The sequence below is a fragment of the Gymnoscopelus braueri genome (assembly GCF_963280865.1).
Source record: "Gymnoscopelus braueri genome assembly, chromosome: 11".
Classification (NCBI taxonomy): domain Eukaryota; kingdom Metazoa; phylum Chordata; class Actinopteri; order Myctophiformes; family Myctophidae; genus Gymnoscopelus; species Gymnoscopelus braueri.
The window spans coordinates 49,248,904-49,262,358 of record NC_137613.1 but is presented as its reverse complement, the minus strand read 5'-3'; the positions used below and the strand labels follow the sequence as shown (position 1 = coordinate 49,262,358).

The 13,455-nt window shown below is 43.0% G+C and overlaps 1 protein-coding gene across 1 annotated transcript in view; it reads left to right on the top strand.

Moving 5' to 3' along the window:
- LOC308094550 (receptor-type tyrosine-protein phosphatase U-like) overlaps positions 1–13,455 on the top strand; it is a gene marked incomplete at its 3' end in the record, with an annotated part of 148,486 nt that overhangs the window by 75,002 nt on the left and 60,029 nt on the right. The window contains exons 4-6 of the mRNA XM_080441274.1: positions 4,939–5,020; positions 8,606–8,721; positions 12,705–12,876. Of these exons, the coding sequence (XP_080297400.1) occupies positions 4,939–5,020; positions 8,606–8,721; positions 12,705–12,876 (370 nt within the window). The remainder of the gene's footprint in view (positions 1–4,938; positions 5,021–8,605; positions 8,722–12,704; positions 12,877–13,455) is intronic.

The window sequence follows — 13,455 nt, the reverse complement described above, 5'->3', positions numbered from 1 at the left end:
CAAATAAATAAAAAAGAGCATCGGGACAAGCACCAGCATGCTGTCCAACAGTTTCTTCCCCAAACCATCAGAACCTTGAACGCTCACCATATACTGCCCCCAAAACCAAAACCAACATGAGATGAATAGCACCTTTGAATAGCATTGTACCTATATTGCACTTTGAATGCATTAGCACTTTCTTTCTTGTTTTTCTTTATTTTACTGCTGCTCTCTCTCTCCTAGATGTTTTTAATGTTATAACAATGTCATAACAGAACTATCATAATAGTAATAATCACCATTTCTGTAGAGTGACTATTAGGTTTCATTTTTCATTTATTAGAACAAAACTGACATTTTATCAAGCATATATTATTATAATGGAGAAAAATTGGGCCAAAAGTGCCAAAAATGCAATTCTGAGGTCAATGACCACTCAAGGTTACCAGAGGTCAATCTGAAAGTGCTTCCACGTCTGAAATCAAACCTTGGGGTATGTAGATGATATGCTGAAAGTTTCATGCTTCTTTCCTAAAATGCACAATACCTTCCATATAATGAGCTTAACTGCTGCACTATACATGTTTCTTTCGTCAGAGAGATTTGGTGTAGAGGGAAAAAAGAGTGCACCAAGTATACTCAACTAAGCATATAGGGTTTAAGATATTTAGATTAGTTTTACAGTACCACTCGTTGGGTGGTGGTGAGGTGGATGTAGTTGTAGATGAAAGAACAAGTATAAATGTAGTAATCAGAGACTATCAGCGCCTCCTGCAGGGCAAGCAGACGGCCAGAGAGATAATGTTGATGTTGGACAGAGATCAGAGGTGCTGCTGGATGGTTTACATTTACACACGTGCAGAGAAGCAGAGAGAATGGCCTCCTGTCAGACTCGCTTCCTGCTGATTGAATGCAGGTTTCAGACCTGTGTGATGGCACACACACACACACACACACACACACACACACACACACCCCCACACACACACACACACACACACACACACACACACACACACACACACACACACACACACACACACACACACACACACACACACACACACACACACACACACACACACTATCTGGCTCCTTATCTGAAGATGAAGTGAGGTCATCTCTGGGACCACACAGTAAAGTCTTCAGTAAATTGTCTTTGGTGTTAATTTAACTCTCAGAGTTACAGATCCATAAGGGTCCATTTGGTTCCTAATCATCAATCATTTAGCTCGGGCAACCCCCTCAAGGGGGATTAGGAGACGTGGGTTGAGGAGGTGAGCCTGGGTCAGATAATGTCTCCCTCGCTGACTAATACTCTCAGTCCTTTTCATTTTACATAAACTTACATTATCTTTTAAAGCGTTTCTTTTACGCAGATCACACTGTTCTCTTTGTCTTTCAATCTCAATATCTTGTAGTGTGCTGAATAGTGTATTATTTCATTATTCACTACATTCCTCTGACAGTAGGTATGTGGTAGGTAATTACATTATATAAATAAAAATAACATATTTTATTTATTTATTGTGATCATGTGGTCCCTCTAGTGGTTGAAGGCCTCGGCGATCGCATAGACTGCTTATGCCAGCAGCTGGCCCTGATGATAACATAGAAGCTACAGTACAGTACGTTTGTGAGGCCAGTGTAGCTGCACATTCAATATTATATTTCAGGTGTTTCACAACCATGGCGCCAATACAGATCAATACGGTTTGTCTTTCTCTAACTGAACAGATCAATTAACAGAACGCTGTTGCAATCTCTGCTCAGCCGATTCAACTGATTGCGTGTAAATCGTTAAATTAATTAATTAAACTGTTGGTTTAGATCAGTTGTCTCCATGTACAAATTGAAAGTGCTATCGTTGCTGCGCGTTCAGATATATAATGCTGTAATGAAAACCAAAAGCCATAAATATTCATTACCGTACAAATCCTCCTTTTATTGCGGTGCCTCTGCTGCTGCCAGTCTCTGCTGATTTTATGTATTTTCTCTTTGGGCGCTCGGGGAACATGAGAGGACGCAGTGTGGATTTTGTCACTCTGCTCCAACAGCTCTGTGCCATTTAATTTTATGACGCAAACATGATGTTGCAGGAGGCTGCTATTAAAACCTTTTTTCTTTTCTTTTTTTGTAACTTCATATCCCACCCTCATCCTCCGATCTTAAATTCCCTCTCTACAGAAACTCTCCTCACACCAGAATGTGGTAGATCTGACATCCTTTTTGTTTGTTTGTTTGTTTGTTTTCTCCGGTGGTGCTCACATGTTTTACTTAAATAAAAGTATCAATACTGCTAAATAGAAATACTCTGTTACAAGTAAAAGTCTGGAATTCAAAATGTACTTGAGTAAAAGTACGATAGTATTGGCATCAAAATGTACTAAAAAGTACCAAAAGTAAAAGTACTCAAGTTTTTTTTTTTTTTTTTATATTTCTTTTAAATAGCAGATCTACAAGCTCACAATGCGTGGCATCGCGACGCATTGTGAGCTTGTAGATCGGCTATTTTCAAATGGCTGAAATGTATTGGGTTGAAGTGGTTAACGTATGCTTTGTAATCAAAATCAAAATCTACAAAGTAACTAGTAACTAAAGTTTTCAAGTAATTGTAATGGAGTAAAAGTATAATATTTGCCTCTGAGATGTAGTGGAGTAGAAGTAAAAGTATAGAAAATTGGAAAATACTCAGTAAAGTAAAAATACCTCAAAATTGTACTTAACACATTCGGTGCCAGAGTTTTATTAAAACAGTGTACGTTGAGTACCAGAGATCTCACCGTTTGTAACGCTGCGCTGTTTAGAGCTCTAGACTCCACGTCGAGCACCCTGATGTAAACAATGGATGCGTGCGTGACGATGGATGGTCCTGGCTAACGCCTGGAACAATAACATCTCTCGCGCGAGACACCATGGCGGAGTGATCGCGCATCGAAAATGACTTGTTTTCCACACTGTAAAAAGTTAAGGAGATGCGGAGGTTTTTATCAAGGAGATAGAATGGGAGCAGACGGGAGCCAGGTTTTTTGGCACGGTGATCCATCTGTCCCTTCCTTCTCAGAGGCACCATGGGTGGTTTCAAAGTTGCGCTAGCCCCCCCTTATGGAAAAAAACAAAAAAAAACCTATTTTTTACACCCAGTGCCAATTGTCTATGTAATCCTGGGCACTACCTTCCCTCTGCCAACCTAGGGAGGCCAGGGCCGAGCTCATGCCTCCTTCAATGCATGAGAGCCAACTGACCTTCTTGTCACCTGACAGGGGGGGGGTTCCCTGGTTGGACGTAGCGCGTGGAAGGAACACGTTATTCCAACCAGTTCCCTTCCCCTCCATCAGGCGCCCCGGCTGGCCAGGGGGAGGCAGTATAGTGACCAGGATTACTGCATGTTTTTGTGAGGGTATCTACCCTAGGAGACACGGGGAGAACATGCAAACTCCACACAGAAAGGCCCTTTCGCCAACCCCACCTAGGGTATGGGCACTGATGACGCGGAGGAGAGAACACGCCCCCAGCGCCCACAGCGTCCCCTGCGGGAATCAAACCCAGGACCTTCTAGCTGTGAGGCGACAGCACTACCGACTGTGCCACCGTGCACCGTGAAAAAAAACTATTTCATAGAGATCTCCGGTTATGGCACTCAACGTGCGTCTTTGCGAAACCCGAGAATCCCGGTTTTGGCACCCATGTGTTAAGTACAGTACTTGAGTAAATTGGTTTTCTCCCTCCAGTTTCAATAAACTGAACTTTGATTGGTCCAACCCAGTCGTGTCTGGGAGTGTTTTGGATTCGGAGCGGAGGTGGGAAGAGCGAAGGCTGGAGCATGACATAACCACATGAACCTCATGACATCGCCATGAACGTCAGATATTCTCAATTTTGGATGAATCTACCTCCCACTTTCGTCAACAGCAATAGATTTAGCTCCTCGCCTTCTGGTGTGGGGATTGGAATTGAGGGGGACTTTGCAATCGAATATTAAAGATCCTATCTGGTCTCACTGTGACGAATAATATATACAGCTTAGACACCCACTCCATCTCCACTACCTCCACTTCTCTCTCCTTCTGCCATGCCAGATAACTCTCCAGTATCTCGTCCCACGCACACACATCTCTCTCTCTTCCTCCCATCTATTTTTCCGCATCATTCTCCCACTCTGTGTTCTGTGTCATCCTACTTGCTCTTCCACATGCAGTGAACAAGTAGTTTTCCCGGCCCGTACAGTATGTGCGCTCTGATATTCCTTCTGTGACACACAGTCACACTCGATGGCACTTTCCCACAAGCGAGCGCCGACACAGAGGAGCTTAACGAGGGTGGGTCAAGGCTCTGAGACGAGGGAATCGATGGCAGTGGTTCCGCGACTCGTGATTCAATGAGGAGTTAATCGGGCGGTCGTCTCTAATGGCAGACAAATGAGAATGAAAAATACTAATACATTAGGAAGAGAGAAAGCCTCAGTCTGTATCCATCTTGCCGGGTCCTTGTGTGTTATTGATTGGCCCTCTGGCGCTGCTGTAATGTCAACGACGCGATGCGTTGCTCGTCTGAGCACATGATAGTACAATATGGGTTTCACTAGGCTTGGCTGAAACAAAGCTCTGCCTCCTTTCTCATATTATTTCAGAGGTATCAATCACCTGTATCTCGTTGGCTGTGTGGATTCACTGAAATCTTAAAGATTATTATGCTGCATTGAAGTAAAAAGCTGCTCGTTTGGGAAATGAGGATTTGGCCTCTGCTGACTTTAATGAGTGCTTGTAGATTGAATAACTTAGTAGCTCAGTGGGAGGCGTCCTGATTCACTTTGGTGCGCTGCATGCTGGCTCTGCTGGAAGAACCTAAAAGATTACAATGTGCTGACAATATCCATCCTGCTCTTTACACTGTCTTCTATCAACCTACTCATTATAACTTATTAATTATATATAACATTTTCTGATCTCTTCACAGGTTGTGTTCGAGGCGACAGTTTCAGAGGAGCGTCAGGGCTACATGGCTTTGGACGACATCGTGCTGTTAAACTACCCCTGTTGTAAGTACCCCCCCCCCACCCCCTGTTAAACTGCCCCTGATGTAAGTACCCCCCCCACCCCCTGTTAAACTACCCCTGTTGTAAGTACCCCCCCCACCCCCTGTTAAACTACCCCTGTTGTAAGTACCCCCCCCACCCCCTGTTAAACTACCCCTGTTTTAAGTATCCCTCCACTTGCTGTCACTTTGTATTTTTGTTTTGTTGTTTTGAAAAAAATATGGGGCTTTTCTGTGTTTTTTGATAGTATACAGTAGAGCGAGACAGGAAACTTGGGAGAGAGAGACACGCAGCAAAGGTCGTCTGGCTCGGGAATCAAACTTGCGACTCTCTGTCAGGCTGCATTAGAGCCCATACGTGGTGTGCGCCCTAACCGCTAGGCCAGCAGCACCCCGCACTCGCCATCACTTTGTGACCTTTAAACATTTTGCAAAGTCTCAGGGGTATTTAGAGGACGTGGTTGAGAACTAAGAACAGAGTGTTCTTCCAGTGTCTCCGACAGGAAGTGTCTCTTTATTCACAGCTCCTGGCGTGTCTTAGAAGCACGGCGCCACAGCAGAAGGCCTCGCCGTGTGCGAACAGAACGGCTGACCTTTAATTCAGACGGCCTCTCTTCCAGTGCAGGCTATTTCAACGCTAATGTGATGTCACAAGGCTACGCTAGCTCTCAAAGCCTTGAGATGTTCTTTTGTTGGTTAGCGGTGAGCTTGGAGAAGGGGGGGGGGTCATGGCTCTATGTGCTTCTGTACGCTCACATTATGTTCTCCTCCTTGCACATGGCTTACCCATCATCCCTCACACCAGGCCCTTTCTTTCACTGCCTTCCATTCCATCCCTCAAATCAGTTTAGTCCACTGGACAGCAGACACACACACACACACACACACACACACACACACACACACACACACACACACACACACACACACACACACACACACACACACACACACACACACACACACACACACACACACACACACACACACACACACACTGCAGACACAAAGCTCTCACCCTGGCACCGACCGCTGCACACTTCATGGAAACATGAAAAAGGGAGAGCCAGAATGGGGGATGTCATTTCTTTAGAGCGGAGATGGCCACAGCACTGCCATTCACGGAAAGGTATAATAATGTTTGAGTCGCTTAACTGCGAGAAAATGAGTTTTTCGTGAGTTCATGAAATTCAGAAAGAAAGAAAAAAACTGTCAGAGCAAAAGTTATAAATAACTGAATCCTCGATCGGGAAACAGGCAGGAGAGGTTTTTTTTTATGAAACTCCTACTTTACCAAATACATTATTAATTTGGTGAAAAAGTTTGAGAAGCACCAATCTGAGAACCCATTTGGTAAAAAATATATATATATATTTTGTTTTTTCCTCTCGGGGCAGCACCTCCTTTTTTGTTTTAAAACAGGAACTCTGTTTGGATCCTCCCCTTTCTTAGTCCACTTCCTCCCGGGTGCGTCTATGTTTTTTCCTACTAACAACAACATTCCATGTTTAAGGCAGTGGTGCTGACAGATTTGAGAGATTAGAGAAGCACTGATCTAACCGACTGAAACTCCTATCACGCTGTTTATGGTGGAAATGTTTTTCTCCAGTGTGGATGCGCTCATGTTTTGTTCATGTGACCTAAGAGACTTTTTCATGTTTTGTTCTTTTAATTTAATTTGTTGAGGGCAGCACTGAAAATAAAGTCACCTTAATTTGCAACATTGCATACATCCCAAGAGGTGGTAGGAAGAGTCTACCTTCCTACCACCTTCCTTGTCCACTCTGGCAAAGCATTTCCACAAAGTTTAGCTTTTTAGTTCAGTTCCTACATTAACATGAGAATAGTACATACAGTACATGAAAAAGGTCATACTAAACTACAGTGCTTGTTTGGTTGTTGTTATAAAGACATGAAGTGGAAGTGGTTGGATTCAATTACATTTTCCAGTCAGACAGACAAAATGCTCTCTAAAATTAGATAAAGAAAAATAGGTAGACAAAATACAAATACGACAATAGCAGATCTACAAGCTCACGACCCTCTTCACGTCCATGTAAAGGCATCTGTTTGAACAAATATTCCTGGTGTAATAATTGATAATTGCACCCCTTTGTTTTACTGCAGCGCTCTGACTTTCACTGTGTGAAATAGAATGCGGTCGCTTACTGTAAATGAGGCTTGTTCTGCATCTCAGCATCAGTCCATTAATGTATACTGTTGGATTGTGTCCAACGGAGCTTTGGAGCTGTTATCGAGATTGGAGCATCAGGGCTAAAAAGCTCAGAATAAGGATTTACTGGTAGTTTAATAGGGATGTAAAAGTAATAGAGGCTGAAATCCCGAAGTGTGTGTGATGCTTGGAGTAAAACATTTAATACCGCTGACAAACAGAAAAAAGGTAGCCTGTCTCCCTGTCAGACCTAATAGATTGTTTGTGCTGTATAAACAGTAGGTTTTTCTGTTTGTCTGCCTATGTCTCGCTGTCTGGGCTGTTGACTGTCTGGGCTGTTGACAAGTGTCCAAGACCACTGAATTGAATCCACTTTGAGACACCTGCATCTTTTGCATCAGTCTCAGCATGTGGACTTCTTGCGGCTTTCCATCTCAGGGACACTGGTGTATCTGTACCGTTGACCTGTTTTTTCCTAAAAATGCTACCAACCTATGAAGCTTCCTTGCAAATGAGCCACTATAGAGTTTGTACTTCAGCCGTTTGTGCAATGCAACATTACGACACTGCAACTTAAGACTAATAAAAGAGAAGTTGATTATAACATTAATTAGTTTATTGTAAAGTGAAAATATACAACGATCTCATTTTGTCTTTGCATACAAAGACAAAAAAGACATGAATGCATTCAAAGAAATTTAAAAAGACATGGTTGTCGTCAGGTTATTAAGTAGTTGTTTCTGTCCATCTTCTCCTGTCGGGGGTCAGAGGTCAATGCTCTGCCGGTAGCACGCATCACCTGGCCAGCCCAGAGCATTAACAAGCCTGGGGAAACCCCACGAGGTGTCAGGGAAACCCCACAAGGTGCCGAGGAAACCCCTCATGGTGCTGCCGATTTTTCAGACTGACACGTGTCACTGGTCACTTGTGACTTCCACCACTGGAAGTGCACACCATTGACCCTTGTGGTGAAACAGGGATTCCCGTCGCACAGCAGGGAAGCCGTACTTTGCGGTCACCTCCTCCTCGTGTGCCAGAGACAGAGAAATGAAAACTCAGTTTCTGGTTTTATTGACAGCAGGAACCAAACAACACACTCATCCTGATTGATCAGCAGGCTGGTCCAATTAGTTCCCTGTTCATTTCTCCATCTTGCTCATTATCAACACTAATTAGTGTTCAGCTGCATGTTTGCACATGAAGAACTTGTCTCTCTGAGGTTGCTGTGTTACAGAGAAAATATACAAAACCAAAACCGCCCACAAAGCATTGTACAACCGATAAGTAAATATTTAGTTAAACAATGATATGGCTCATTGAATAGCTGACACATCACCCGTCTGACATGGATATTCATACCATGAAGTTATACAGATCTCCAGATTCATGTCTGTGTTGTTTGTTGTTCTTCCACAGACAAGGTGCCCCATTTTTCTCGACTGGGTGATGTGGAGGTCAACGCTGGGCAGAACGCCACCTTCCAGTGTGTGGCTACAGGCAAGACTGCTGAAAAAGAGCCCTTCTTACTTGAGGTAAGACTGCTGAAACAGAGCCCTTCTTACTGGAGGTAAGACCGCTGAAACAGAGCCCTTCTTACTGGAGGTGAGATGAAGAGACAGCCCTATCTAACGCCCAGCGCAATCCGGCACTGGCGGGAGCGCATGACTAAAGCTATCTTCCGACAAGCGCAAAAATACAGAATTGATTTTAAATTTTTATTATTTGCTTTTAAATCCATAAATGGTCTGCCCCCCCCATATATGGCTGAACTTCTAACACCCCATAACCCACCCAGAGCACTAAGGTCTGCTGATCAGTCGTTGCTGACTGTGCCATCAAACCTAACCCTCAAAACCAGAGGGGATCGCTCTTTTGCGGTGGCAGCCCCACAGCTGTGGAACAATCTCCCCCTCCACATCAGATCTGCTCAGTCCATCCAGATCTTTAAGACCCTACTTAAAACTTACCTCTTCTCTCTGGCCTTTAACCACATCCAATCATAAATGTTCCTGTTTTTAACTCTCATCAAATCGCCTCCCTACCCTCTGTATTAACCTACATTCGTGCAATTGTACAACTTACAATATGCTATGCGTTTCTTACACTTTATTATGTGTTTTTTGTGTTCTTTTTTCTGATTTGATGTATTGTTGCTTTTCTTTTTTTTCTGCTTTTTACCTGTGCAGCACTTTGGTCAACTAACGTTGTGTAAAATGTGCTATGTGTTTAGACCAGGTAAAAGCTGGTCTAAACGCAGAGCACAAACATTTCCTTAGTATTTACAGAGCATCATTGGATTAAGATATGCCTAGGTGGGTTCACAAAGCGTGCACACTGATAGCAATCAAAATGCATCTAATTTTAACACAACACTCACGTTCAACAATTTTAAGTCACAAGTGATACAAGAAATGTAAATCGTTTTTGTGCTCAAACGGCAGATTAACTGTCAAGTACTTGATTCTTCATTAATCCTATTAGGCCTAATAAGAATTAAAACAAAACGTTATCGCTGCATCTCCAAAGAAAGACGAGCGCTGAGGTTTGCTTGCTTCTCCTCCAATCTGTTATCTAAATACCAATGGTTGAGCAGCCACATTGTAGCCTATTTGAATGGAATGCACTGTCAGAGTTTGATTGATACACTATTATTTTACCGGTAATGTATGGATTCTAGCGACCTACTGAACATTTAAGCTGTGCATAACACATGGCTGTGTGCCAGTGCCGTAACGCACCTGTGGGAACACAATAGTCCTCACACATAACACGGTCAAACAAACAAATATAAGACCTCATGCAGGCACAGTAACTTCATTACATTCACACACTGTAACCTAGTTTCCACCATGAGTATTCCAATTCCAACAACGTAAAACAAACACATCAGCGTGCGTCATGTGCTCCGGTGCTTAAACAAACGGCACTATCTAAATACCACGTGTGCCTAGCTGAAGTGCAACTTCTTTTTAACTCATTCAGTGCCACTGGACGTCTAAGACGTCCGTTGTATCATAAGCCCTGTGCCACTGGACGTCTAAGACGGTTTTTTTGTTTTGTTTTTATGTTCAGAACCCAAGATATGATGATTTGAAAATGTTCTGCTCCATTCACTTCTTGTTTAACTTCTTACTGAAAAAGTCCTTTTTTTACAATGAATTTGAGCTCTGGCACTCTGAGCCAAACTGCCAGAAATAAGTCAGGCACTGAATGAGTTAAGGGAATGTGAATAGACACTTTGATTGGCAATAATTTACGCTAATCGTAATTATTTTTGCATAATCGTTACAATTGTTTACATTCATCTGTATAAAAACAGATGGATGAAATTAACAGCAATGTCATATTTGCATTATTATTTCCATGTTCACGCTCTTTTAACCACTTTCAACCTGGTGTTTATTGGTTGATTATTGGTACCGGCCATTGTCGTTTCTTTGTATTTATTATACCGTAGTTATTTGTCATATCTGTCCTGTGCAGTTTAGAAAGCCTAAAAGGCAAACATAAATGTAATTTTTATTCATTATGTTCAAATGTTCAATGCCCATATTTTTTTATCACAATTATTTGCATGACAACTAGAAAGTGATGATGGTGACAGCCTTAATGACACGTTACTGCACTTGAGTTGAATGAGAGCTGTTAAATCTGCACCGCAATTATTGTTCAAGCTTCTTGTCTTCTCGTGGCTGTGCTCGTGTGCTCATCATGAAATGACATGAGACGTTTTTATTTTTGTGTGATTGCTTTTGTAGTGTGTCGACTGTGCATACTGCTAAAGTAATCTCTGTCAAGCACGACGTATCAATATTTTAATTTCTCCTTCTACAGTAGATGCACGTAAACACATAATGCGTGCCTCCATGTTTGCAATTTGATGGTACGCTACGATGCATTTGATTTAGCCCATTATGTGACAGAAATTATTAACAACGTACTGCGTGCCACGGTGCCACCCCAAAACCTGCTCCAGCTCCCCACTTCTCTCATTAGGAGTAAAAACAACAGAAACGTTAGTTTTTTCAGACTCCTTCTGTTCCTCCATTTGTTGTGTTGGGGGGTCTGTTTGATCGTTGATGCTGTGTGGTGTGAGACTTTGATCTACCTGGCACCATAGAAGTTCTCTCTGGACCAGCCTGGATCGGTTCTGCTCAACTCCTGCCTCCGTTTAGGAAGTCTAAAGCAAATGTTTGCATAATGCTTCCTTCTCATTTAGTATCATATTCTCCTCCAGGGAGTTTAGGCCTCAAACGCTGCATTATATATGATGATCGTTAAGATCATCCACGTCAACATGTTTGCTTTCAGTTTGATCCCGAATTAATGAACACACAAATGTAATTAGAAAATGATACTGGGCTTAGTGTCAGACCGTAGAACAGTAGGGTATTTGTTTAGTTTGTACAGGCTGTACGCTTGCTATAGTTTCAGGGTTAAAGATAAGTTTGCTTAGCGTCGAGCTCACACATTCTGCTCTGCACAGCCGTCCAATGCAACCTGATGGGGGCCAAAAACCACACAAACTTTATAAAGCATTTAAAAAGTCCTTACCCTTTAATGTAATTCAGATGCAGCAGCCCTGAGCCGTCTAATACATACACAATGGATGAATGCCCTGGAGAACTGGCTCAATGCAGGCCCGAATACTAAGAATGCTATGAATGCAAACTACATTGGTTTAAAGAAATATATAATATATCAAGTTAAAGAAAAAAAGAAAAGCCTTATTGAGGCTCTCACAAAAGAGGAGGCCGTTGCACAATCAAATAGAAAAAATAAACTTTAAAATCTCCACCTCCAGCCTTATGCACAATTTCGTATTTTCTAAAACGTGTCACATGCTTTTCAAACTTTTCCTGCCCTCCCCTGCTAAACTGATTCAAGCATTCAGATGTCAAACCCAATTACTTTTGAGGAACGGGTAGCGAGCGACAGCTTACATAATATCCCGCTTCTGCTCTGTGTGAGCGAGCATCGCAGAGCCCACAACTGCAACAGCTCGTCGCGATTGCTGCTGCTGGCCTTCTGATTTTCCCGTCTCTAGTTGAACCAATTGTCGGTTCGCCCGGAGCGCCGACACATTAGCATGGAGAGATGAGGAGCTGTCAGCTCACACCTTCTGTTAGACACCAACACCTGGGAGGACCGTGTCAAGCTCGCCTCTGTCACCCAGCCTCAACAAGCGGATATCCTAGTTGTTAATGTGACATTTATCACATCTTTATTATCTCTTCCCTCCATGTAGCTGAACACCCCCTTCCCACACCTACACCTTCCTTCCAGCCAATTTCCTCCATGTTCTTTTTCCGCCTCACATGCCACTACACCATTACAATCGCTGGAATGGACTTTTCACGCCGCTCAGGTACACACAATCACCTGCTTGAATACGGCTCATCTGGCTTTTCCTCACGGCTGTCTTCCCTTTGTGTGTTGTGTCTTTGTGTGTGTGTGACAGCAGCCTAACTGTGTGTGTTGTGTCTTTGTGTGTGTGTGTGTGTGTGACGTACAGAGGCGTAACGGCGTGCTGCTGGACACGGCCTCGCTCTCCAGGCTGAGCCACAAGAGGCTGATGGCGACGTTCCAGGTGGAAGCGCAGCGCGGCGAGCAGGACCTGTACCGCTGCGTCACTCTGTCCTCCCGCGGAGCCGGCGTCTCCAACTTCGGCGAGCTCATCGTCAGAGGTAAAGTTGTGGGAGGTGCCACTGTGCGCCCGTTTTCACTCGAGCTACACGGGCGAGAACGAGCACACTGGCGAGCACAGTGCATTAGTGTTAATTTTGACAGCAAATGTTCATTCAATTTTAGTCAGTCTTTTGATTCAATTTTAGTCAGTCTTTTGCATCAAGTTCCATTTAGTTTTAGTCATATTTTAGTCATCTGAAATGGTTTAGTGTTAGTCTAGTTTTAGTTGACAAAATAAGATTATAGTCGACTAAATCTACAGTTGATTTAGTCGACAAAAATTGTACAATTTTTATCACCTTGATGGTGTCGTAATGCCTGATTTTACACTTGGTTGCATGCTGAAAATAGCCGATCTACAAGCTCACAACGTGTCGCGCTGCGACGCGTTGTGAGCATGTAGATCGGCTATTTTCAGAGTGAAACACCTGAGTGCAACCACATATAAAATCAATTGTCTTTTAGTTCTACTGGATCTCTTCTCCACTCGTCCCTCCCTAACATTTTAGTCTAGTTTTTATTTGTTGACGTCTTAGTTTTAGTCATCATAGTTTAGTTTTTATTTCGTTTTTATTTAG